The following is a 25,696-nucleotide window of genomic DNA, read 5'->3' on the forward strand; positions in this document are numbered from 1 at the left end:
TGTGGTCTTTCTCTGCTGACATTCATTCCTTAAGGCTCTGTAGTTATAAATATAACCATCTGATACTAGCCCAGAGTTAAGCATATTCATCTAGAAAACTATACCTACCTTGGAGTGTTACAATAGCCAGTACAATAGCCAGTGTCCATCCAGTCAAATTGGTGGATCCAAATGTTATTAAACAAAACATATATGATGTAATCTCTTTGTAATCATCCAAAATAATGTTAAGTGTGTGGGTAATTTTCAAAATAGGTGACCGACTGGTCGATACGTGCGATGCATTGAGTGGGCAACTCGCTGTGTATTGGGTGGGCCCGGTCTGACAGTAACTCCCGGGCCACTTTTTTCCCCCAGTCCGCCCCTGCCCAAGCCACACCCTTGGAAGTCCATATTCTTCAAGTTATGGTATCAGATTTTAAGCCTAGAAAGTTTGAAGGAGCTAGCTTAAACACTTTTCTAGGTATAGCAATTTGAAAATGGCTCTTCAGAAAACGCTGCTAAAAAAGCGTCTGAAAATGCACATGACATAGTTGCTAAAACATCTTTTTGTGACAAAACTATTGGGAGTAGAGAGCTAATATTTGGGACTATACCTATGAAGAAGTGTATGAACAACCTTGATTTTTTTCAGCCAAATCTGAGACGGTCGAGTGGGAGCCATTGTCACACTTGACATGGAATGACTTATCCAATACACATTTCAGGCAACAACGCAATGGATAAGAAACCTCTTAAGCGGTCATTGCCGACAGAGGCCAAACATTCTTTGACTGAAAATGAAGCCAAATTGATGGTGATAAACAGGTGCTTTGAAAGATAATAAGCGAAACCATGCCCTCATTCGGCTATGCTTCGCTGTTACGGCACACTCACACGGTTGCGCTGGATTAGGCTGCCTTACTAAACGATGCACACCTGTAACTCACATGACCCTAATTATAATTGAAACGAGAACGAGGGCGTCGTGCCTTTATAAGACTGCGTTAATGTTTCCGTGGAGTTATCCCTTCCGTTGTTGTTTATTGATTGGTAAACATGGCTTCTTTTGCAAAGGTAGCTGTGTGTTTCCTCATTGCGTGTGTCTGTAATGGTAAGTTTTCTCCTCGTTTCTGTTAGTTGCATTTTGTCTTGAAATCCTGTCTGAAATAGTCACTCGTTTTGTTTTCTTTTGAACAGCATTCTGTTTTCAGAAGAGAGATGTGAACTTTAAGGCCTCTGCAGTTGACCGCCAAGGTGATGATGTGGTTGTTGTCACCACAACACCCGATCCCCACAACCAGACAACTTCTGCACAAACTGAAGTTACTGGTAGGGTGTTTCTTTTTAGTTTTTGTGTGTGTGGTTTTCTGCCAGTTTGTTTTCTGTATAAAATGTGTAAGTCTGTCCCTTGGCTTCTCTCTGGCCCCCTCACTCATGTGGAATCCCAAGATGGCGCAAGTGAAGATGCTGTGGTTTCCACCCCAACACCAAATCCCCCAAACCAAACTACATCTGCTGGAGCTACTGGTAAGGGCATAGCTACATTTCTGATTTTCAGACCTTTTAAATGGCTGCCACCCCAACTCCTGAAGTCCAGACTGAATCTGCCCAAACTGGAACTACTGGTAAGGGAGTTATGATTATACAAGGAACCACTTGGATGGTTCAAACTGTTTGCTCTTAAAAATGAATTCACAAGGATTCTGATGCAGAGCAAGGGTCTAGGAACTTTGAGTGTTGTGGTTTGGCATGGTCACTTGTTAATGTTTAAAAATGTAGCCTGGCAGGTCTCCAACAAATCTAGACCTGTAGTCACAAATGTCTGTTTGGTTGAAGTTAATGGATGTTTTCTTCTTTTTGGTTGTAGAGGATGTTGTGAAAGTGAATTGGCTAAGAATGCATGAATATAAGGCAACAGTCAACATGCTTTGAGAAGTATTTTATCATGGGAAAAAAAAGTGTCACACTGACCATGGTGTCTCTCTCTCTCTCTCTCTCTCTCCATCCTCCAGAGGCCACGACTGATGGTGAAACTGAGGAGCAGCTGTCTGATTCTTCAGGTGGGTTGGCCTAAAATCACCTGTTGCCTGGATCAAAACTTTGTTACATATAGTATCGTAAGGTCTGTTGGAGTTATTGTGATGACACTTCCAGAAGGCTCAACTGTGATGTCTGGCATCCCAGACCCACCCCCTCCATATTCATGATGGGTTAGAACACCTGCCACTTCCAGAGACAACAACAGATACACCAAGATTATCTCTGTTTTAGTTCAGGTTCATTCACGACCCCAAGTAGTCTACTAGCGTCTCAGCAACAACCACTGGCTCGCCCCTTTCAGCAGCCTCAGACAGCTCCTTTGAGTGACCATCCTCGTGTGCTTACCAACCTTGTTGCCCCGCTTCCTCTACCAGTTCAGCATACTTTATCTTCTCTACTTTAGAGAGAATATACTATCATTGGATCTGGCTTACTTTTCTGTTTTCTGCTGAAAGAGGCCCCATGTGAACAGGGATGGACCCGTCATGCACATCGTTGCTTTAGGTTTTTCTCCACCAGCCTACCTTGGTCTGAGGCAGAGGTGAGTAATGGAATATTACTGATTTAAAGTGCCAACTTGATGAGCATGAATGAACATTGTGTGGATTGATTTAACAATCTGCCACAGCTCTTAATTTCAGTTCAATTTAATGAAATGTTTCTTTTGCCTTTCTGATCATGATCTTAATTCTCTGTTTACCTTCAGGGGTACTGTGTGAAAAACGGAGGGAATCTTGCATCCATCCACAACATTAAGGAAGCACGTCTTGTGGGGGAGTTGTCAGGGAACCGTGACGGGGCTTGGATTGGGGGCGGGGGATCCTCTGAGGTAACTTATTGCAGTCTGTCTGATGTCATGTACAGTAGATGGTGGATTGTTGTCTACCGACTTTTACAGTGTCTTTTAAAAATCTCTGATTGAAAGGGTAAACACGTAGTTAATGTGGGTTTTTGAGGTAAAGATTAACGTGCTTTTGTTCTGTATGCAGGGTTTTGTATGGTACTGGACTGATGGAAGTGCATTTGACTATTCCAATTGGCATGCATGGGAGCCCAATAACCATGGTGGAAATGAACACTGCATCAACACCAACTACAATGGTACTTCAACGCACTTGTCACCATTATCAGCTCAGAATATAGTCTGTTTGTCCATTTTCGGGACTCCATCTCCAATCATCTCTCAAAAGCATTAACCTTTCAGTGTTCTATCTAGGCCTGTATACATTGTGGTTTGTACAACGTAGCCATTCTATGCTCTTCGCTATACATTAGGAATTACTAAACCTACTCTGGCAAAATGGCTACCACTTGTCAAAGACTTTACTTTTTTTTTCTGTAATCTAACGTGTTGATGTGGTTTACAGTTTGGGATCTGTGTTTGACTGAACTATTGTCTTCTCCTCCAGCTGGTGGCGTTTGGAATGATTCTCCCTGCCACAGTCGTTTCTCGTTTGTGTGTGCCAAGTAGTAAAGCATCTCGTGTGGAGTTTACAGACTTTCACTGTCACATAACTAATCAATAAACGCATCATTAAAAAGCAACCTCTGGATTTGGTGTTTTTCCATATGTAACAGTGAAGATTTGGTTTCTTCCACTTGCATCCTTTTTGTGCTATTTTATCATACTGAGCATGTGCATATGTCATGCTGTTGGGGAAATAGTGACCTCTAGGGGATATGCATGTTGAACTGAGTGGCTCTCCTCAGAGTTCGGAGGATTACAGAGTCTAGCTGACATAGGCCAGAGTGCTTTGCCGCCTTTTTCGGCCCGTGAGCTCCAGGACAGACAGCGTGATGCTGCCCTTGCCCGTGTCATTTTCATGTTGGGTGGAAACGACGGCCTTCCAGGCGTGAGCGGGCACAGGAGAACTGGAGCACACTGAAACTTTTAAAGCAGTGGGAGAAGTTGTCTTTAAAAGAAGAAGAAATCTTATTCAGAGTGTCTAAAGATCTAGCTACTGGTAAGAGATTTCAGTACGTTGCGCCTCAGTCTCTACGGTCAGATGTCTTGCGAGGCTGCCATGAAGATGCTGGTCACCAGGGTCAGCTTCGAACAATGCACCTGGTCAAACCGAGGTTTTACTGGGCAAACATGGAGCGTGATGTGGCCCACCCATGTGAAGTGCTGCACCAGGTGTGTGTGATGAGCAAAACGCCAGAGCCTGACGGCCGAGCTCCTCTAGAGAACGTAAAGACAACTGCGCCCCTAGAACTTGTTTGCATCGATTTTTGGACTGCAGAAGAAGAGGCAAAGGGCAGGGCAATGAACGTCTTCGTGGTGACCGACCACTACACAAAGCTGTCCCACGCATTCTGCTGCTCAGACCAGACGGCGAATGTTGCTCAGAAGTTATGGGACTTTTTTTTTTTTTGCTTCTACGGCTTTCCTGAGCGCATTCACTCTGACCAGGGTCGAAACAACCGGCTTTGCCCCATTTCTACCTCGTGTTTGGCCGCGTGCCTCCGTGAGGCAATGCTTCTCGTTGAAAAGAATACAAGCAGAGAGCAGACACCAAGCTCGAGTCTACAACCGGCAAGTGAAGGGTGGCCAGATTGTGTGCGGCGACAGAGTGCTGCTTGCTAACAAGGGCGAGAGAGGCCGGAAGAAGTTGGCGGACAAATGGGAGAAACTTTCCCTATGTGATGAATGGTCTGGAAGATATTAAAGCTTGAAAATGGATGAAAACCCATTTTGTGCAATTTTTGGCATGCTATAGCAAAAAAATGACAGCATTTATCAACATGAAACTAATTTTTTGGAAAGATTAGATATTTGTTCTTAACATATCAAACATTTGTGATTATTTTTTTAAAATATGGGATTTTTGTACACGCCCAGCATTCAATGGCCTATGGAAGCATATTCAAATGGTAACAAAAGGTACGTTTATGACACCGAGCTTAAACTGCACAAAATGCTTTGATTAATGTTTAATAGTATCTGTAGTAAATATTATTCCAGTGTCTGGAATAGCTGAATTTTGTGTCAACTATGAGGTGGAAGAAGAGGTTTCAAAGGGCTTCCAGATCAGTAACATGACACCTGGCAAATATGTAACCTGTGTTTATGATGGTCATTGGTGGGTTGGAAGTATCAGGGAGGCATCTGAAGCCCAGCAAGATGTTCTTATACAATTCATGCATCCTCGCGGTCCAGCAAAAAGTTTATTCTGGCCCAGGAGAGAAGATTTGTGCTGGGTGCAGCATTTCTAAGATAGAAGTTCCTACCACTACAACTGGACGTACATATTCGCTTAAGGAGTGTGACATCAAAACAGCTATATCTTTTATGAAAGAGATCAAATTATTTGCAATATTTGGGCCAAAATGATGAACTTTAATTTGATGTTTCATAATGTTCAATTATGCAGGTCTCTCTGTTTTCTTCTCTCAGTTATTTCAATACAATATACAGAGCATACATAGAAAGGTCTGTGTATAATATCAAGTCTCTAGCTTTAACATTGAGCTTTCCACTGGCCTTCAAAGATGCTGCAACAGAGCGTAGAGTACAATTTTCGCGCAAATTAAAGCACCCTGAATACTCCGATATACCCAAGCCCTGGGGTGGACTGGCCATCGGGGATACCGGGGGAATCCCCGGTGGGCTGACAGGGTTGGGATGGTCCAAAATACCGGCCCACTCCGCTCACCAAACGGCCCTTCCCTCTAACATCGCCGGCACCTACGTTATTCTATGCTACACAGAACACATATTATTGACTCTATTTCCAAGAACTGCTTAATTTCACTAACTGGATTTTATACTACTCCTTGCAATCTGTATTCACACTCATGGTGCTTAGTTTTCGAAACTATTCTGAAGTGTCTTCTTTACTCATCTAATGTCTTCCGTAAGTCTAACTTTGTTTTAGGCGTTATTAAATGTCAATCGCTCTAGCCTACTCAACACTTGCATCACTCGCTCTCAGACACCCCTACATACACACACACACACACACACACAATCACACACCCAGCATGCAACACTGCTGATACCACTGATGTTCACACCCCATCGTATATTCTGTACTGTTCATTTCTACAATATAGTGGGCGGCTTGTCCATAAGGGCGATTGGGGCGACGCACTGCCTACGGGAAAAGGAGTTGTTTTTTTCTGTCGGATTCTACCACTAGACCGTCTGATCTGCCTCTGCATGTCATTGTCGAATCAGCCAACAGTCACTCAGGCAACCATAGACATAGTATACTGATAGACATAGTATAAATAATTATTTTCTGCATCAAATACAAATAAAGTCATAAATGTTATAAAATGCAGTTTTCTGGATTTGTTTGTTGATATTCTGTTTCTCACTGTTAAAATACACCTACTATTACAATTATAGATCACACATTTCTTTGAAGTGGTCAAACTTGCGAAATCGGCAGGGGTTCAAATACTTATTTTCCCCACTGTAGTTGGTTTTGACTTATATGTTGCCCCCTTCTTTATGTTGTTATTGGACATATCATGTGTCCTGTTAAGCTATGTTACATCAAACAACTTTTGAGACATGTGGATAATGAAAAAGTGGGATATTTTAATGTGGAGCCACATCATGTTTGCTTATGAAGGCTCCTGGATGCAACTTTCTTTCATAACTTTCCACCTGTAACTAGCTACTCTAGCTATGTAGGTAGAGGGGAAATATTTATGTTGTGTGCTGCCATCTAGTGGACAACAAGGTATTACTGTATGAGTTAATCAGCTAACAACAAATTGATACAATTGTCTTGCTTAATGTAACTATGAATGGGTCGCCTTAATCATTATCAAAAATATCCCCCCCCCCTGAGAATTTTTTCCAGGAGCCGAGACTGGTTCCTACTAATTCTACCCTCTGATTCCAGTTTCTTTATTGTGTGGTCTTTCTCTGCTGACATTCATTCCTTAAGGCTCTGTAGTTATAAATATAACCATCTGATACTAGCCCAGAGTTAAGCATATTCATCTAGAAAACTATACCTACCTTGGAGTGTTACAATAGCCAGTACAATAGCCAGTGTCCATCCAGTCAAATTGGTGGATCCAAATGTTATTAAACAAAACATATATGATGTAATCTCTTTGTAATCATCCAAAATAATGTTAAGTGTGTGGGTAATTTTCAAAATAGGTGACCGACTGGTCGATACGTGCGATGCATTGAGTGGGCAACTCGCTGTGTATTGGGTGGGCCGGTCTGACAGTAACTCCCGGGCCACTTTTTTCCCCCAGTCCGCCCCTGCCCAAGCCACACCCTTGGAAGTCCATATTCTTCAAGTTATGGTATCAGATTTTAAGCCTAGAAAGTTTGAAGGAGCTAGCTTAAACACTTTTCTAGGTATAGCAATTTGAAAATGGCTCTTCAGAAAACGCTGCTAAAAAAGCGTCTGAAAATGCACATGACATAGTTGCTAAAACATCTTTTTGTGACAAAACTATTGGGAGTAGAGAGCTAATATTTGGGACTATACCTATGAAGAAGTGTATGAACAACCTTGATTTTTTTCAGCCAAATCTGAGACGGTCGAGTGGGAGCCATTGTCACACTTGACATGGAATGACTTATCCAATACACATTTCAGGCAACAACGCAATGGATAAGAAACCTCTTAAGCGGTCATTGCCGACAGAGGCCAAACATTCTTTGACTGAAAATGAAGCCAAATTGATGGTGATAAACAGGTGCTTTGAAAGATAATAAGCGAAACCATGCCCTCATTCGGCTATGCTTCGCTGTTACGGCACACTCACACGGTTGCGCTGGATTAGGCTGCCTTACTAAACGATGCACACCTGTAACTCACATGACCCTAATTATAATTGAAACGAGAACGAGGGCGTCGTGCCTTTATAAGACTGCGTTAATGTTTCCGTGGAGTTATCCCTTCCGTTGTTGTTTATTGATTGGTAAACATGGCTTCTTTTGCAAAGGTAGCTGTGTGTTTCCTCATTGCGTGTGTCTGTAATGGTAAGTTTTCTCCTCGTTTCTGTTAGTTGCATTTTGTCTTGAAATCCTGTCTGAAATAGTCACTCGTTTTGTTTTCTTTTGAACAGCATTCTGTTTTCAGAAGAGAGATGTGAACTTTAAGGCCTCTGCAGTTGACCGCCAAGGTGATGATGTGGTTGTTGTCACCACAACACCCGATCCCCACAACCAGACAACTTCTGCACAAACTGAAGTTACTGGTAGGGTGTTTCTTTTTAGTTTTTGTGTGTGTGGTTTTCTGCCAGTTTGTTTTCTGTATAAAATGTGTAAGTCTGTCCCTTGGCTTCTCTCTGGCCCCCTCACTCATGTGGAATCCCAAGATGGCGCAAGTGAAGATGCTGTGGTTTCCACCCCAACACCAAATCCCCCAAACCAAACTACATCTGCTGGAGCTACTGGTAAGGGCATAGCTACATTTCTGATTTTCAGACCTTTTAAATGGCTGCCACCCCAACTCCTGAAGTCCAGACTGAATCTGCCCAAACTGGAACTACTGGTAAGGGAGTTATGATTATACAAGGAACCACTTGGATGGTTCAAACTGTTTGCTCTTAAAAATGAATTCACAAGGATTCTGATGCAGAGCAAGGGTCTAGGAACTTTGAGTGTTGTGGTTTGGCATGGTCACTTGTTAATGTTTAAAAATGTAGCCTGGCAGGTCTCCAACAAATCTAGACCTGTAGTCACAAATGTCTGTTTGGTTGAAGTTAATGGATGTTTTCTTCTTTTTGGTTGTAGAGGATGTTGTGAAAGTGAATTGGCTAAGAATGCATGAATATAAGGCAACAGTCAACATGCTTTGAGAAGTATTTTATCATGGGGAAAAAAAAGTGTCACACTGACCATGGTGTCTCTCTCTCTCTCTCTCTCTCTCTCCATCCTCCAGAGGCCACGACTGATGGTGAAACTGAGGAGCAGCTGTCTGATTCTTCAGGTGGGTTGGCCTAAAATCACCTGTTGCCTGGATCAAAACTTTGTTACATATAGTATCGTAAGGTCTGTTGGAGTTATTGTGATGACACTTCCAGAAGGCTCAACTGTGATGTCTGGCATCCCAGACCCACCCCCTCCATATTCATGATGGGTTAGAACACCTGCCACTTCCAGAGACAACAACAGATACACCAAGATTATCTCTGTTTTAGTTCAGGTTCATTCACGACCCCAAGTAGTCTACTAGCGTCTCAGCAACAACCACTGGCTCGCCCCTTTCAGCAGCCTCAGACAGCTCCTTTGAGTGACCATCCTCGTGTGCTTACCAACCTTGTTGCCCCGCTTCCTCTACCAGTTCAGCATACTTTATCTTCTCTACTTTAGAGAGAATATACTATCATTGGATCTGGCTTACTTTTCTGTTTTCTGCTGAAAGAGGCCCCATGTGAACAGGGATGGACCCGTCATGCACATCGTTGCTTTAGGTTTTTCTCCACCAGCCTACCTTGGTCTGAGGCAGAGGTGAGTAATGGAATATTACTGATTTAAAGTGCCAACTTGATGAGCATGAATGAACATTGTGTGGATTGATTTAACAATCTGCCACAGCTCTTAATTTCAGTTCAATTTAATGAAATGTTTCTTTTGCCTTTCTGATCATGATCTTAATTCTCTGTTTACCTTCAGGGGTACTGTGTGAAAAACGGAGGGAATCTTGCATCCATCCACAACATTAAGGAAGCACGTCTTGTGGGGGAGTTGTCAGGGAACCGTGACGGGGCTTGGATTGGGGGCGGGGGATCCTCTGAGGTAACTTATTGCAGTCTGTCTGATGTCATGTACAGTAGATGGTGGATTGTTGTCTACCGACTTTTACAGTGTCTTTTAAAAATCTCTGATTGAAAGGGTAAACACGTAGTTAATGTGGGTTTTTGAGGTAAAGATTAACGTGCTTTTGTTCTGTATGCAGGGTTTTGTATGGTACTGGACTGATGGAAGTGCATTTGACTATTCCAATTGGCATGCATGGGAGCCCAATAACCATGGTGGAAATGAACACTGCATCAACACCAACTACAATGGTACTTCAACGCACTTGTCACCATTATCAGCTCAGAATATAGTCTGTTTGTCCATTTTCGGGACTCCATCTCCAATCATCTCTCAAAAGCATTAACCTTTCAGTGTTCTATCTAGGCCTGTATACATTGTGGTTTGTACAACGTAGCCATTCTATGCTCTTCGCTATACATTAGGAATTACTAAACCTACTCTGGCAAAATGGCTACCACTTGTCAAAGACTTTACTTTTTTTTCTGTAATCTAACGTGTTGATGTGGTTTACAGTTTGGAATCTGTGATCTGTGTTTGACTGAACTATTGTCTTCTCCTCCAGCTGGTGGCGTTTGGAATGATTCTCCCTGCCACAGTCGTTTCTCGTTTGTGTGTGCCAAGTAGTAAAGCATCTCGTGTGGAGTTTACAGACTTTCACTGTCACATAACTAATCAATAAACGCATCATTAAAAAGCAACCTCTGGATTTGGTGTTTTTCCATATGTAACAGTGAAGATTTGGTTTCTTCCACTTGCATCCTTTTTGTGCTATTTTATCATACTGAGCATGTGCATATGTCATGCTGTTGGGGAAATAGTGACCTCTAGGGGATATGCATGTTGAACTGAGTGGCTCTCCTCAGAGTTCGGAGGATTACAGAGTCTAGCTGACATAGGCCAGAGTGCTTTGCCGCCTTTTTCGGCCCGTGAGCTCCAGGACAGACAGCGTGATGCTGCCCTTGCCCGTGTCATTTTCATGTTGGGCGGAAACGACGGCCTTCCAGGCGTGAGCGGGCACAGGAGAACTGGAGCACACTGAAACTTTTAAAGCAGTGGGAGAAGTTGTCTTTAAAAGAAGAAGAAATCTTATTCAGAGTGTCTAAAGATCTAGCTACTGGTAAGAGATTTCAGTACGTTGCGCCTCAGTCTCTACGGTCAGATGTCTTGCGAGGCTGCCATGAAGATGCTGGTCACCAGGGTCAGCTTCGAACAATGCACCTGGTCAAACAGAGGTTTTACTGGGCAAACATGGAGCGTGATGTGGCCCACCCATGTGAAGTGCTGCACCAGGTGTGTGTGATGAGCAAAACGCCAGAGCCTGACGGCCGAGCTCCTCTAGAGAACGTAAAGACAACTGCGCCCCTAGAACTTGTTTGCATCGATTTTTGGACTGCAGAAGAAGAGGCAAAGGGCAGGGCAATGAACGTCTTCGTGGTGACCGACCACTACACAAAGCTGTCCCACGCATTCTGCTGCTCAGACCAGACGGCGAATGTTGCTCAGAAGTTATGGGACTTTTTTTTTTTTTTTTTTTTTGCTTCTACGGCTTTCCTGAGCGCATTCACTCTGACCAGGGTCGAAACAACCGGCTTTGCCCCATTTCTACCTCGTGTTTGGCCGCGTGCCTCCGTGAGGCAATGCTTCTCGTTGAAAAGAATACAAGCAGAGAGCAGACACCAAGCTCGAGTCTACAACCGGCAAGTGAAGGGTGGCCAGATTGTGTGCGGCGACAGAGTGCTGCTTGCTAACAAGGGCGAGAGAGGCCGGAAGAAGTTGGCGGACAAATGGGAGAAACTTTCCCTATGTGATGAATGGTCTGGAAGATATTAAAGCTTGAAAATGGATGAAAACCCATTTTGTGCAATTTTTGGCATGCTATAGCAAAAAAATGACAGCATTTATCAACATGAAACTAATTGTTTTGGAAAGATTAGATATTTGTTCTTAACATATCAAACATTTGTGATTTATTTTTTTAAAATATGGGATTTTTGTACACGCCCAGCATTCAATGGCCTATGGAAGCATATTCAAATGGTAACAAAAGGTACGTTTATGACACCGAGCTTAAACTGCACAAAATGCTTTGATTAATGTTTAATAGTATCTGTAGTAAATATTATTCCAGTGTCTGGAATAGCTGAATTTTGTGTCAACTATGAGGTGGAAGAAGAGGTTTCAAAGGGCTTCCAGATCAGTAACATGACACCTGGCAAATATGTAACCTGTGTTTATGATGGTCATTGGTGGGTTGGAAGTATCAGGGAGGCATCTGAAGCCCAGCAAGATGTTCTTATACAATTCATGCATCCTCGCGGTCCAGCAAAAAGTTTATTCTGGCCCAGGAGAGAAGATTTGTGCTGGGTGCAGCATTTCTAAGATAGAAGTTCCTACCACTACAACTGGACGTACATATTCGCTTAAGGAGTGTGACATCAAAACAGCTATATCTTTTATGAAAGAGATCAAATTATTTGCAATATTTGGGCCAAAATGATGAACTTTAATTTGATGTTTCATAATGTTCAATTATGCAGGTCTCTCTGTTTTCTTCTCTCAGTTTTTTCAATACAATATACAGAGCATACATAGAAAGGTCTGTGTATAATATCAAGTCTCTAGCTTTAACATTGAGCTTTCCACTGGCCTTCAAAGATGCTGCAACAGAGCGTAGAGTAGAATTTTCGCGCAAATTAAAGCACCCTGAATACTCCGATATACCCAAGCCACACCCTTGGAAGTCCATATTCTTCAAGTTATGGTATCAGATTTTAAGCCTAGAAAGTTTGAAGGAGCTAGCTTAAATACTTTTCTAGGTATAGCAATTTGAAAATGGCTCTTCAGAAAACGCTGCTAAAAAAGCGTCTGAAAATGCACATGACATAGTTGCTAAAACATCTTTTTGTGACAAAACTATTGGGAGTAGAGAGCTAATATTTGGGACTATACCTATGAAGAAGTGTATGAACAACCTTGATTTTTTTCAGCCAAATCTGAGACGGTCGAGTGGGAGCCATTGTCACACTTGACATGGAATGACTTATCCAATACACATTTCAGGCAACAACGCAATGGATAAGAAACCTCTTAAGCGGTCATTGCCGACAGAGGCCAAACATTCTTTGACTGAAAATGAAGCCAAATTGATGGTGATAAACAGGTGCTTTGAAAGATAATAAGCGAAACCATGCCCTCATTCGGCTATGCTTCGCTGTTACGGCACACTCACACGGTTGCGCTGGATTAGGCTGCCTTACTAAACGATGCACACCTGTAACTCACATGACCCTAATTATAATTGAAACGAGAACGAGGGCGTCGTGCCTTTATAAGACTGCGTTAATGTTTCCGTGGAGTTATCCCTTCCGTTGTTGTTTATTGATTGGTAAACATGGCTTCTTTTGCAAAGGTAGCTGTGTGTTTCCTCATTGCGTGTGTCTGTAATGGTAAGTTTTCTCCTCGTTTCTGTTAGTTGCATTTTGTCTTGAAATCCTGTCTGAAATAGTCACTCGTTTTGTTTTCTTTTGAACAGCATTCTGTTTTCAGAAGAGAGATGTGAACTTTAAGGCCTCTGCAGTTGACCGCCAAGGTGATGATGTGGTTGTTGTCACCACAACACCCGATCCCCACAACCAGACAACTTCTGCACAAACTGAAGTTACTGGTAGGGTGTTTCTTTTTAGTTTTTGTGTGTGTGGTTTTCTGCCAGTTTGTTTTCTGTATAAAATGTGTAAGTCTGTCCCTTGGCTTCTCTCTGGCCCCCTCACTCATGTGGAATCCCAAGATGGCGCAAGTGAAGATGCTGTGGTTTCCACCCCAACACCAAATCCCCCAAACCAAACTACATCTGCTGGAGCTACTGGTAAGGGCATAGCTACATTTCTGATTTTCAGACCTTTTAAATGGCTGCCACCCCAACTCCTGAAGTCCAGACTGAATCTGCCCAAACTGGAACTACTGGTAAGGGAGTTATGATTATACAAGGAACCACTTGGATGGTTCAAACTGTTTGCTCTTAAAAATGAATTCACAAGGATTCTGATGCAGAGCAAGGGTCTAGGAACTTTGAGTGTTGTGGTTTGGCATGGTCACTTGTTAATGTTTAAAAATGTAGCCTGGCAGGTCTCCAACAAATCTAGACCTGTAGTCACAAATGTCTGTTTGGTTGAAGTTAATGGATGTTTTCTTCTTTTTGGTTGTAGAGGATGTTGTGAAAGTGAATTGGCTAAGAATGCATGAATATAAGGCAACAGTCAACATGCTTTGAGAAGTATTTTATCATGGGGAAAAAAAAGTGTCACACTGACCATGGTGTCTCTCTCTCTCTCTCTCTCTCCATCCTCCAGAGGCCACGACTGATGGTGAAACTGAGGAGCAGCTGTCTGATTCTTCAGGTGGGTTGGCCTAAAATCACCTGTTGCCTGGATCAAAACTTTGTTACATATAGTATCGTAAGGTCTGTTGGAGTTATTGTGATGACACTTCCAGAAGGCTCAACTGTGATGTCTGGCATCCCAGACCCACCCCCTCCATATTCATGATGGGTTAGAACACCTGCCACTTCCAGAGACAACAACAGATACACCAAGATTATCTCTGTTTTAGTTCAGGTTCATTCACGACCCCAAGTAGTCTACTAGCGTCTCAGCAACAACCACTGGCTCGCCCCTTTCAGCAGCCTCAGACAGCTCCTTTGAGTGACCATCCTCGTGTGCTTACCAACCTTGTTGCCCCGCTTCCTCTACCAGTTCAGCATACTTTATCTTCTCTACTTTAGAGAGAATATACTATCATTGGATCTGGCTTACTTTTCTGTTTTCTGCTGAAAGAGGCCCCATGTGAACAGGGATGGACCCGTCATGCACATCGTTGCTTTAGGTTTTTCTCCACCAGCCTACCTTGGTCTGAGGCAGAGGTGAGTAATGGAATATTACTGATTTAAAGTGCCAACTTGATGAGCATGAATGAACATTGTGTGGATTGATTTAACAATCTGCCACAGCTCTTAATTTCAGTTCAATTTAATGAAATGTTTCTTTTGCCTTTCTGATCATGATCTTAATTCTCTGTTTACCTTCAGGGGTACTGTGTGAAAAACGGAGGGAATCTTGCATCCATCCACAACATTAAGGAAGCACGTCTTGTGGGGGAGTTGTCAGGGAACCGTGACGGGGCTTGGATTGGGGGCGGGGGATCCTCTGAGGTAACTTATTGCAGTCTGTCTGATGTCATGTACAGTAGATGGTGGATTGTTGTCTACCGACTTTTACAGTGTCTTTTAAAAATCTCTGATTGAAAGGGTAAACACGTAGTTAATGTGGGTTTTTGAGGTAAAGATTAACGTGCTTTTGTTCTGTATGCAGGGTTTTGTATGGTACTGGACTGATGGAAGTGCATTTGACTATTCCAATTGGCATGCATGGGAGCCCAATAACCATGGTGGAAATGAACACTGCATCAACACCAACTACAATGGTACTTCAACGCACTTGTCACCATTATCAGCTCAGAATATAGTCTGTTTGTCCATTTTCGGGACTCCATCTCCAATCATCTCTCAAAAGCATTAACCTTTCAGTGTTCTATCTAGGCCTGTATACATTGTGGTTTGTACAACGTAGCCATTCTATGCTCTTCGCTATACATTAGGAATTACTAAACCTACTCTGGCAAAATGGCTACCACTTGTCAAAGACTTTACTTTTTTTTCTGTAATCTAACGTGTTGATGTGGTTTACAGTTTGGAATCTGTGATCTGTGTTTGACTGAACTATTGTCTTCTCCTCCAGCTGGTGGCGTTTGGAATGATTCTCCCTGCCACAGTCGTTTCTCGTTTGTGTGTGCCAAGTAGTAAAGCATCTCGTGTGGAGTTTACAGACTTTCACTGTCACATAACTAATCAATAAACGCATCATTAAAAAGCAACCTCTGGATTTGGTGTTTTTCCATATGTAACAGTGAAGATTTGGTTTCTTCCACTTGCATCCTTTTTGTGCTATTTTATCATACTGAGCATGTGCATATGTCATGCTGTTGGGGAAATAGTGACCTCTAGGGGATATGCATGTTGAACTGAGTGGCTCTCCTCAGAGTTCGGAGGATTACAGAGTCTAGCTGACATAGGCCAGAGTGCTTTGCCGCCTTTTTCGGCCCGTGAGCTCCAGGACAGACAGCGTGATGCTGCCCTTGCCCGTGTCATTTTCATGTTGGGCGGAAACGACGGCCTTCCAGGCGTGAGCGGGCACAGGAGAACTGGAGCACACTGAAACTTTTAAAGCAGTGGGAGAAGTTGTCTTTAAAAGAAGAAGAAATCTTATTCAGAGTGTCTAAAGATCTAGCTACTGGTAAGAGATTTCAGTACGTTGCGCCTCAGTCTCTACGGTCAGATGTCTTGCGAGGCTGCCATGAAGATGCTGGTCACCAGGGTCAGCTTCGAACAATGCACCTGGTCAAACAGAGGTTTTACTGGGCAAACATGGAGCGTGATGTGGCCCACCCATGTGAAGTGCTGCACCAGGTGTGTGTGATGAGCAAAACGCCAGAGCCTGACGGCCGAGCTCCTCTAGAGAACGTAAAGACAACTGCGCCCCTAGAACTTGTTTGCATCGATTTTTGGACTGCAGAAGAAGAGGCAAAGGGCAGGGCAATGAACGTCTTCGTGGTGACCGACCACTACACAAAGCTGTCCCACGCATTCTGCTGCTCAGACCAGACGGCGAATGTTGCTCAGAAGTTATGGGACTTTTTTTTTTTTTTTTTTGCTTCTACGGCTTTCCTGAGCGCATTCACTCTGACCAGGGTCGAAACAACCGGCTTTGCCCCATTTCTACCTCGTGTTTGGCCGCGTGCCTCCGTGAGGCAATGCTTCTCGTTGAAAAGAATACAAGCAGAGAGCAGACACCAAGCTCGAGTCTACAACCGGCAAGTGAAGGGTGGCCAGATTGTGTGCGGCGACAGAGTGCTGCTTGCTAACAAGGGCGAGAGAGGCCGGAAGAAGTTGGCGGACAAATGGGAGAAACTTTCCCTATGTGATGAATGGTCTGGAAGATATTAAAGCTTGAAAATGGATGAAAACCCATTTTGTGCAATTTTTGGCATGCTATAGCAAAAAAATGACAGCATTTATCAACATGAAACTAATTGTTTTGGAAAGATTAGATATTTGTTCTTAACATATCAAACATTTGTGATTATTTTTTTTAAATATGGGATTTTTGTACACGCCCAGCATTCAATGGCCTATGGAAGCATATTCAAATGGTAACAAAAGGTACGTTTATGACACCGAGCTTAAACTGCACAAAATGCTTTGATTAATGTTTAATAGTATCTGTAGTAAATATTATTCCAGTGTCTGGAATAGCTGAATTTTGTGTCAACTATGAGGTGGAAGAAGAGGTTTCAAAGGGCTTCCAGATCAGTAACATGACACCTGGCAAATATGTAACCTGTGTTTATGATGGTCATTGGTGGGTTGGAAGTATCAGGGAGGCATCTGAAGCCCAGCAAGATGTTCTTATACAATTCATGCATCCTCGCGGTCCAGCAAAAAGTTTATTCTGGCCCAGGAGAGAAGATTTGTGCTGGGTGCAGCATTTCTAAGATAGAAGTTCCTACCACTACAACTGGACGTACATATTCGCTTAAGGAGTGTGACATCAAAACAGCTATATCTTTTATGAAAGAGATCAAATTATTTGCAATATTTGGGCCAAAATGATGAACTTTAATTTGATGTTTCATAATGTTCAATTATGCAGGTCTCTCTGTTTTCTTCTCTCAGTTTTTTCAATACAATATACAGAGCATACATAGAAAGGTCTGTGTATAATATCAAGTCTCTAGCTTTAACATTGAGCTTTCCACTGGCCTTCAAAGATGCTGCAACAGAGCGTAGAGTAGAATTTTCGCGCAAATTAAAGCACCCTGAATACTCCGATATACCCAAGCCACACCCTTGGAAGTCCATATTCTTCAAGTTATGGTATCAGATTTTAAGCCTAGAAAGTTTGAAGGAGCTAGCTTAAATACTTTTCTAGGTATAGCAATTTGAAAATGGCTCTTCAGAAAACGCTGCTAAAAAAGCGTCTGAAAATGCACATGACATAGTTGCTAAAACATCTTTTTGTGACAAAACTATTGGGAGTAGAGAGCTAATATTTGGGACTATACCTATGAAGAAGTGTATGAACAACCTTGATTTTTTTCAGCCAAATCTGAGACGGTCGAGTGGGAGCCATTGTCACACTTGACATGGAATGACTTATCCAATACACATTTCAGGCAACAACGCAATGGATAAGAAACCTCTTAAGCGGTCATTGCCGACAGAGGCCAAACATTCTTTGACTGAAAATGAAGCCAAATTGATGGTGATAAACAGGTGCTTTGAAAGATAATAAGCGAAACCATGCCCTCATTCGGCTATGCTTCGCTGTTACGGCACACTCACACGGTTGCGCTGGATTAGGCTGCCTTACTAAACGATGCACACCTGTAACTCACATGACCCTAATTATAATTGAAACGAGAACGAGGGCGTCGTGCCTTTATAAGACTGCGTTAATGTTTCCGTGGAGTTATCCCTTCCGTTGTTGTTTATTGATTGGTAAACATGGCTTCTTTTGCAAAGGTAGCTGTGTGTTTCCTCATTGCGTGTGTCTGTAATGGTAAGTTTTCTCCTCGTTTCTGTTAGTTGCATTTTGTCTTGAAATCCTGTCTGAAATAGTCACTCGTTTTGTTTTCTTTTGAACAGCATTCTGTTTTCAGAAGAGAGATGTGAACTTTAAGGCCTCTGCAGTTGACCGCCAAGGTGATGATGTGGTTGTTGTCACCACAACACCCGATCCCCACAACCAGACAACTTCTGCACAAACTGAAGTTACTGGTAGGGTGTTTCTTTTTAGTTTTTGTGTGTGTGGTTTTCTGCCAGTTTGTTTTCTGTATAAAATGTGTAAGTCTGTCCCTTGGCTTCTCTCTGGCCCCCTCACTCATGTGGAATCCCAAGATGGCGCAAGTGAAGATGCTGTGGTTTCCACCCCAACACCAAATCCCCCAAACCAAACTACATCTGCTGGAGCTACTGGTAAGGGCATAGCTACATTTCTGATTTTCAGACCTTTTAAATGGCTGCCACCCCAACTCCTGAAGTCCAGACTGAATCTGCCCAAACTGGAACTACTGGTAAGGGAGTTATGATTATACAAGGAACCACTTGGATGGTTCAAACTGTTTGCTCTTAAAAATGAATTCACAAGGATTCTGATGCAGAGCAAGGGTCTAGGAACTTTGAGTGTTGTGGTTTGGCATGGTCACTTGTTAATGTTTAAAAATGTAGCCTGGCAGGTCTCCAACAAATCTAGACCTGTAGTCACAAATGTCTGTTTGGTTGAAGTTAATGGATGTTTTCTTCTTTTTGGTTGTAGAGGATGTTGTGAAAGTGAATTGGCTAAGAATGCATGAATATAAGGCAACAGTCAACATGCTTTGAGAAGTATTTTATCATGGGGAAAAAAAAGTGTCACACTGACCATGGTGTCTCTCTCTCTCTCTCTCTCTCTCTCTCTCTCTCTCTCTCTCTCCATCCTCCAGAGGCCACGACTGATGGTGAAACTGAGGAGCAGCTGTCTGATTCTTCAGGTGGGTTGGCCTAAAATCACCTGTTGCCTGGATCAAAACTTTGTTACATATAGTATCGTAAGGTCTGTTGGAGTTATTGTGATGACACTTCCAGAAGGCTCAACTGTGATGTCTGGCATCCCAGACCCACCCCCTCCATATTCATGATGGGTTAGAACACCTGCCACTTCCAGAGACAACAACAGATACACCAAGATTATCTCTGTTTTAGTTCAGGTTCATTCACGACCCCAAGTAGTCTACTAGCGTCTCAGCAACAACCACTGGCTCGCCCCTTTCAGCAGCCTCAGACAGCTCCTTTGAGTGACCATCCTCGTGTGCTTACCAACCTTGTTGCCCCGCTTCCTCTACCAGTTCAGCATACTTTATCTTCTCTACTTTAGAGAGAATATACTATCATTGGATCTGGCTTACTTTTCTGTTTTCTGCTGAAAGAGGCCCCATGTGAACAGGGATGGACCCGTCATGCACATCGTTGCTTTAGGTTTTTCTCCACCAGCCTACCTTGGTCTGAGGCAGAGGTGAGTAATGGAATATTACTGATTTAAAGTGCCAACTTGATGAGCATGAATGAACATTGTGTGGATTGATTTAACAATCTGCCACAGCTCTTAATTTCAGTTCAATTTAATGAAATGTTTCTTTTGCCTTTCTGATCATGATCTTAATTCTCTGTTTACCTTCAGGGGTACTGTGTGAAAAACGGAGGGAATCTTGCATCCATCCACAACATTAAGGAAGCACGTCTTGTGGGGGAGTTGTCAGGGAACCGTGACGGGGCTTGGATTGGGGGCGGGGGATCCTCTGAGGTAACTTATTGCAGTCTGTCTGATGTCATGTACAGTAGATGGTGGATTGTTGTCTACCGACTTTTACAGTGTCTTTTAAAAATCTCTGATTGAAAGGGTAAACACGTAGTTAATGTGGGTTTTTGAGGTAAAGATTAACGTGCTTTTGTTCTGTATGCAGGGTTTTGTATGGTACTGGACTGATGGAAGTGCATTTGACTATTCCAATTGGCATGCATGGGAGCCCAATAACCATGGTGGAAATGAACACTGCATCAACACCAACTACAATGGTACTTCAACGCACTTGTCACCATTATCAGCTCAGAATATAGTCTGTTTGTCCATTTTCGGGACTCCATCTCCAATCATCTCTCAAAAGCATTAACCTTTCAGTGTTCTATCTAGGCCTGTATACATTGTGGTTTGTACAACGTAGCCATTCTATGCTCTTCGCTATACATTAGGAATTACTAAACCTACTCTGGCAAAATGGCTACCACTTGTCAAAGACTTTACTTTTTTTTCTGTAATCTAACGTGTTGATGTGGTTTACAGTTTGGAATCTGTGATCTGTGTTTGACTGAACTATTGTCTTCTCCTCCAGCTGGTGGCGTTTGGAATGATTCTCCCTGCCACAGTCGTTTCTCGTTTGTGTGTGCCAAGTAGTAAAGCATCTCGTGTGGAGTTTACAGACTTTCACTGTCACATAACTAATCAATAAACGCATCATTAAAAAGCAACCTCTGGATTTGGTGTTTTTCCATATGTAACAGTGAAGATTTGGTTTCTTCCACTTGCATCCTTTTTGTGCTATTTTATCATACTGAGCATGTGCATATGTCATGCTGTTGGGGAAATAGTGACCTCTAGGGGATATGCATGTTGAACTGAGTGGCTCTCCTCAGAGTTCGGAGGATTACAGAGTCTAGCTGACATAGGCCAGAGTGCTTTGCCGCCTTTTTCGGCCCGTGAGCTCCAGGACAGACAGCGTGATGCTGCCCTTGCCCGTGTCATTTTCATGTTGGGCGGAAACGACGGCCTTCCAGGCGTGAGCGGGCACAGGAGAACTGGAGCACACTGAAACTTTTAAAGCAGTGGGAGAAGTTGTCTTTAAAAGAAGAAGAAATCTTATTCAGAGTGTCTAAAGATCTAGCTACTGGTAAGAGATTTCAGTACGTTGCGCCTCAGTCTCTACGGTCAGATGTCTTGCGAGGCTGCCATGAAGATGCTGGTCACCAGGGTCAGCTTCGAACAATGCACCTGGTCAAACAGAGGTTTTACTGGGCAAACATGGAGCGTGATGTGGCCCACCCATGTGAAGTGCTGCACCAGGTGTGTGTGATGAGCAAAACGCCAGAGCCTGACGGCCGAGCTCCTCTAGAGAACGTAAAGACAACTGCGCCCCTAGAACTTGTTTGCATCGATTTTTGGACTGCAGAAGAAGAGGCAAAGGGCAGGGCAATGAACGTCTTCGTGGTGACCGACCACTACACAAAGCTGTCCCACGCATTCTGCTGCTCAGACCAGACGGCGAATGTTGCTCAGAAGTTATGGGACTTTTTTTTTTTTTTTTTTTGCTTCTACGGCTTTCCTGAGCGCATTCACTCTGACCAGGGTCGAAACAACCGGCTTTGCCCCATTTCTACCTCGTGTTTGGCCGCGTGCCTCCGTGAGGCAATGCTTCTCGTTGAAAAGAATACAAGCAGAGAGCAGACACCAAGCTCGAGTCTACAACCGGCAAGTGAAGGGTGGCCAGATTGTGTGCGGCGACAGAGTGCTGCTTGCTAACAAGGGCGAGAGAGGCCGGAAGAAGTTGGCGGACAAATGGGAGAAACTTTCCCTATGTGATGAATGGTCTGGAAGATATTAAAGCTTGAAAATGGATGAAAACCCATTTTGTGCAATTTTTGGCATGCTATAGCAAAAAAATGACAGCATTTATCAACATGAAACTAATTGTTTTGGAAAGATTAGATATTTGTTCTTAACATATCAAACATTTGTGATTATTTTTTTTTAAATATGGGATTTTTGTACACGCCCAGCATTCAATGGCCTATGGAAGCATATTCAAATGGTAACAAAAGGTACGTTTATGACACCGAGCTTAAACTGCACAAAATGCTTTGATTAATGTTTAATAGTATCTGTAGTAAATATTATTCCAGTGTCTGGAATAGCTGAATTTTGTGTCAACTATGAGGTGGAAGAAGAGGTTTCAAAGGGCTTCCAGATCAGTAACATGACACCTGGCAAATATGTAACCTGTGTTTATGATGGTCATTGGTGGGTTGGAAGTATCAGGGAGGCATCTGAAGCCCAGCAAGATGTTCTTATACAATTCATGCATCCTCGCGGTCCAGCAAAAAGTTTATTCTGGCCCAGGAGAGAAGATTTGTGCTGGGTGCAGCATTTCTAAGATAGAAGTTCCTACCACTACAACTGGACGTACATATTCGCTTAAGGAGTGTGACATCAAAACAGCTATATCTTTTATGAAAGAGATCAAATTATTTGCAATATTTGGGCCAAAATGATGAACTTTAATTTGATGTTTCATAATGTTCAATTATGCAGGTCTCTCTGTTTTCTTCTCTCAGTTTTTTCAATACAATATACAGAGCATATGTGGTAGGGTGGTGTTGTTACACCTACACTCCCTGCTTTTACATTCACATTCAATCAGCCCAACTATCGTCAGCCTAGTCACTGATAACCTCCACTTAGATGGAGATAAAAGGACCAGACGTTGTGTGCGTGCATTACGGTGTCTGTAACCACACCCCTTCTCCTGTTGAGGTGCTTTCCTGATTTGCCGGGTAGGTGTTTGTTTGCAGGCGAGTGGTACAACTTTTACCCATTACTTTTGGGCTTACCTTTTCATGTTTGTTTTGTAGCCCTGTATTCCTAGCCTTCCCTCTGACGCTCGCCTTCGGTATGTCCTTGTCCCTGCATGTTCAGGTATGCCTTTCCTATTTTCATTAACGCTGGAGGAGTAGCCTCTTTTCACACTGGCCTCTAATTAGCGCATCTGTTTATTAGTGAGGAACCGTACTTCGCCGCTGACCTCGTCGTTTCCTGTGATAACCGTCTGATAACTGCCTGATCACAAAGGTGCTGCTGTTTTGTTTAAGCCTGACAATGCGTGTGTGATTCAGCATGCTCGTGACTCTGCCAAACTGTTGTTGTGCATGCTGGTCTGACATATATCTGAGCTGGGTTTTCGTTTTCTTTGTTATGTTCTTTTTGTCTGAGCATTGTACCATCTTGTCCACTCCAATGGAGTAATGCTTCTGTCTAGTGTGTTTTCTGTCTGCATGTGACTGGGCATAAGGCTGGTGGCGCTGTAGCTGTCCTGGTGCATGCTTGTTGTTTGTTCTGGTCTGTAGTTAGCCTCGATACATGATTGCTATTACTGTCTGAGTGTTTCATGCTTAGGATGGACTGTTGATATCCCCTGGTGCAATAATTGTTTTCATTTTATTTGTTAAGCAGTTGCTAGGTGCTTCCAGAGGGAGGCTAGGCACCTGGTGGTGGGCCCCTGTCACTGCATGCGGGTGTATCAAGCTGGTTAGTGTGCTGTGGGTGTGCCGTGATTGTGCTGTGTGTGCAGTGTGCTGTGGGTTGCTTGCCGTGTCATAGTTCACCTTATAACCACTTCTTTGAGTGTGTGTGCACGTGTGAGCGGTGTGGATCCAAGAGCACGCCGTCTGCTAGTCTGCCTCCCTCAGGTAAGTCCTACTTAGCACTGCCTAGACTCTAGTCTACTAGTTTCCCTGTTTTAGCCTTACTGACATAAATGATATTCAATAAATATATTTTTGTATCTTGCTAACTTGTCAGTCTCGTTGCAGGTTATTTCATGATCCACCTCTTCACTCCCACTCTCCCTTCCCTCAGTTGTTAATAAACATTCTTGAACTGGAATCCCGTCTGTCGCCTCGTGCATTTCGAACCTGTTTTTGCCTTGGTGTATAAACTGAAATTACTAGTATAACAAATAGCATACTGACAATTACTTTGAAGTATTCCCTGGGGCTTACTGGTGTAAGTTTTCCCTGGGGTGGCGTAGTCGGACTAATTTGGGGTATAACCATCTTCCCCTCTACTGCCCTCACTACAATCTGGCGTAGTCGGCAGGACTGCACTGTACAGGCAAGACGTGGATTCTTATTTTGTTTCTGTATTTTGCACCAGTTGATCCAGTGTTGTGGAACTGTTTACCATTTTTTTTTTTGTCTATTACTCCTGTTGTAGGCCTACTAATTGTGTGGTTGAGTGTGTGAAAAACAAAACAGCAGCAGCCTTCGTGGAGCAGATAACAGGTATAGTTGATCCCCTCTCTTTTTATAGTTGAGCGCTTCTCCTTATTTATCTGTGGTAGTGGGTTACAGTAACCATGGCTAATGAAGAAATGCAGCAGCTTAGGGATATGGTCGCGCAGCTTAACGCAGACAATGACCGTTTGCGGCAAGAACGGCCAGCACGCCAAGCAGACCCCCCCCTGCAGGTCCTCCGGGTAATGTGCCAACTGACAGATTTGTTTTCATTCCTAGGGATCGGAAATGCCCAATCTTTAGTGGTAGGGCTGGTATAGGTTTTGACGAATGGGAGGAGGAGGTGCAAGCTTGCATGCGGGCTCGGCACCTCTCCTTAGCTGACCAAGCGTTCTTTCTTTATGACCATCTAGAAGGAGAAGCAAGGGAGGAGATCAAATATCGGCCTGCTGCTGAGAGGACCGATCCAATGAAAATTCGTACGATCTTGCGTGAGTTGTATGGTTGCACTCAGTCACATGTGTCCTTACAGGAGGCCTTCTATTCAAGGAAGCAACAGGATGGAGAGAGCTTACTCGAATTCTCACTTGCTTTGATGAGTTTGATGGGGAAGATAAAGCAGGCGTCATCCCAGGCTATCCCAAATGCCGAGGTAATGCTACGTGACCAGTTCATTGAGTATGTGATTGATGGGGGGCTCCGTAGAGACTTGAAACAGTTTGTCCGTCGCCAGCCCACAGCCACTTTACTTGATGTTCGGGGGAGGCTATGAGATGGGAACGGGAGGGGATGCCAATAGTTATGAGGAACAGGAGTCAGTCTGTCCCTTCTGTCTACGGTATACAGTATGGGGTGCGAGGTAACACGCACCCAGCACCAAGTAGCCCGGTCCCCAACCCTGAATTGGTAGAATTAAAAGAGATTTTAAAACGCCAGCAGGCACAACTTGACCTGCTCACTCGTAATGTCGGCCTCCTCCAGGCCTCTAGGCCCCAGAACAGAGTCTTTTCTGGTCCAGTCATTTGCAGGAGGTGTCAGGAGCCAGGTCACTTTGCCCGAGATTGTGAAAGCCAAAGGGTCCCGCCACGTCCTAGGGCGGCTACCTTTTCTAATCCATCCCAGTCTTTCCAACGGGCCACCCAGTCCAGTCAGGTGCAGGAAAACTAGCGCCCACCGACCTGTTGAGCCGCAGATCGGGTGGGGTTTTTAGTGGTTCTGGA

General features: G+C 43.5%; 3 protein-coding genes and 2 long non-coding RNA genes across 8 annotated transcripts; all 5 read left to right on the forward strand.

Annotated features, from left to right (window-relative positions):
• Positions 1-1,272: 1,272 nt before the first annotated feature.
• On the forward strand, positions 1,273-3,567 carry LOC122129795. The gene is made up of 7 exons (XR_006151794.1): positions 1,273-1,311; positions 1,432-1,509; positions 1,995-2,042; positions 2,478-2,563; positions 2,729-2,851; positions 3,012-3,123; positions 3,432-3,567. It is a non-coding gene; the product is annotated as an uncharacterized LOC122129795 (long non-coding RNA).
• A 4,303-nt stretch (positions 3,568-7,870) lies between these two features.
• Positions 7,871-10,467, forward strand: LOC122129796 (galactose-specific lectin nattectin-like). Of its 2 annotated transcripts, XM_042704518.1 has the most exons (8): positions 7,871-7,984; positions 8,071-8,127; positions 8,323-8,400; positions 8,889-8,936; positions 9,372-9,457; positions 9,623-9,745; positions 9,906-10,017; positions 10,332-10,467. In XM_042704518.1, the coding sequence occupies exons 1-8, from the start codon at positions 7,930-7,932 to the stop codon at positions 10,391-10,393; spliced, it is 621 nt and encodes a 206-aa protein (XP_042560452.1). In that variant the 5' UTR covers positions 7,871-7,929; the 3' UTR covers positions 10,394-10,467. The 2 variants fall into 2 exon arrangements, 1 of the variants encoding a protein (XP_042560452.1); XR_006151795.1 differs by lacking the exons at positions 7,871-7,984; positions 8,071-8,127 and adding an exon at positions 8,164-8,202.
• A 2,634-nt stretch (positions 10,468-13,101) lies between these two features.
• On the forward strand, positions 13,102-15,694 carry LOC122129797 (galactose-specific lectin nattectin-like). Of its 2 annotated transcripts, XM_042704519.1 has the most exons (8): positions 13,102-13,215; positions 13,302-13,358; positions 13,554-13,631; positions 14,116-14,163; positions 14,599-14,684; positions 14,850-14,972; positions 15,133-15,244; positions 15,559-15,694. In XM_042704519.1, exons 1-8 carry the CDS (start codon positions 13,161-13,163, stop codon positions 15,618-15,620), a joined length of 621 nt encoding a protein of 206 aa, XP_042560453.1. In that variant the 5' UTR covers positions 13,102-13,160; the 3' UTR covers positions 15,621-15,694. The 2 variants fall into 2 exon arrangements, 1 of the variants encoding a protein (XP_042560453.1); XR_006151796.1 differs by lacking the exons at positions 13,102-13,215; positions 13,302-13,358 and adding an exon at positions 13,395-13,433.
• Positions 15,695-18,324: 2,630 nt separating this feature from the next.
• On the forward strand, positions 18,325-20,939 carry LOC122129798 (galactose-specific lectin nattectin-like). 2 transcript variants are annotated; one of them, XM_042704520.1, is made up of 8 exons: positions 18,325-18,438; positions 18,525-18,581; positions 18,777-18,854; positions 19,361-19,408; positions 19,844-19,929; positions 20,095-20,217; positions 20,378-20,489; positions 20,804-20,939. In XM_042704520.1, exons 1-8 carry the CDS (start codon positions 18,384-18,386, stop codon positions 20,863-20,865), a joined length of 621 nt encoding a protein of 206 aa, XP_042560454.1. In that variant the 5' UTR covers positions 18,325-18,383; the 3' UTR covers positions 20,866-20,939. The 2 variants fall into 2 exon arrangements, 1 of the variants encoding a protein (XP_042560454.1); XR_006151797.1 differs by lacking the exons at positions 18,325-18,438; positions 18,525-18,581 and adding an exon at positions 18,618-18,656.
• Positions 20,940-22,828: 1,889 nt separating this feature from the next.
• On the forward strand, positions 22,829-23,272 carry LOC122129800. Its single transcript, XR_006151799.1, has 3 exons — positions 22,829-23,018; positions 23,097-23,160; positions 23,242-23,272. It is a non-coding gene; the product is annotated as an uncharacterized LOC122129800 (long non-coding RNA).
• The last annotated feature ends 2,424 nt before the right edge of the window (positions 23,273-25,696 follow it).

The sequence above is a fragment of the Clupea harengus genome, unplaced genomic scaffold, assembly GCF_900700415.2.
Source record: "Clupea harengus unplaced genomic scaffold, Ch_v2.0.2, whole genome shotgun sequence".
Lineage (NCBI taxonomy): Eukaryota > Metazoa > Chordata > Actinopteri > Clupeiformes > Clupeidae > Clupea > Clupea harengus.

Coding starts and splice junctions, on each gene's coding strand:
- LOC122129796 (XM_042704518.1), top strand. CDS start 7,930: ATGGCTTCTTTTGCAAAGGTAGCTGTGTGTTTCCTCATTGCGTGTGTC. Junction 9,458..9,622: donor TACCTTGGTCTGAGGCAGAG/GTGAGTAATGGA, acceptor GTTTACCTTCAG/GGGTACTGTGTGAAAAACGG. Junction 10,018..10,331: donor CATCAACACCAACTACAATG/GTACTTCAACGC, acceptor CTTCTCCTCCAG/CTGGTGGCGTTTGGAATGAT.
- LOC122129797 (XM_042704519.1), top strand. CDS start 13,161: ATGGCTTCTTTTGCAAAGGTAGCTGTGTGTTTCCTCATTGCGTGTGTC. Junction 14,685..14,849: donor TACCTTGGTCTGAGGCAGAG/GTGAGTAATGGA, acceptor GTTTACCTTCAG/GGGTACTGTGTGAAAAACGG. Junction 14,973..15,132: donor GGGGCGGGGGATCCTCTGAG/GTAACTTATTGC, acceptor TTCTGTATGCAG/GGTTTTGTATGGTACTGGAC.
- LOC122129798 (XM_042704520.1), top strand. CDS start 18,384: ATGGCTTCTTTTGCAAAGGTAGCTGTGTGTTTCCTCATTGCGTGTGTC. Junction 18,439..18,524: donor CATTGCGTGTGTCTGTAATG/GTAAGTTTTCTC, acceptor TCTTTTGAACAG/CATTCTGTTTTCAGAAGAGA. Junction 18,582..18,776: donor CTCTGCAGTTGACCGCCAAG/GTGATGATGTGG, acceptor TGGAATCCCAAG/ATGGCGCAAGTGAAGATGCT.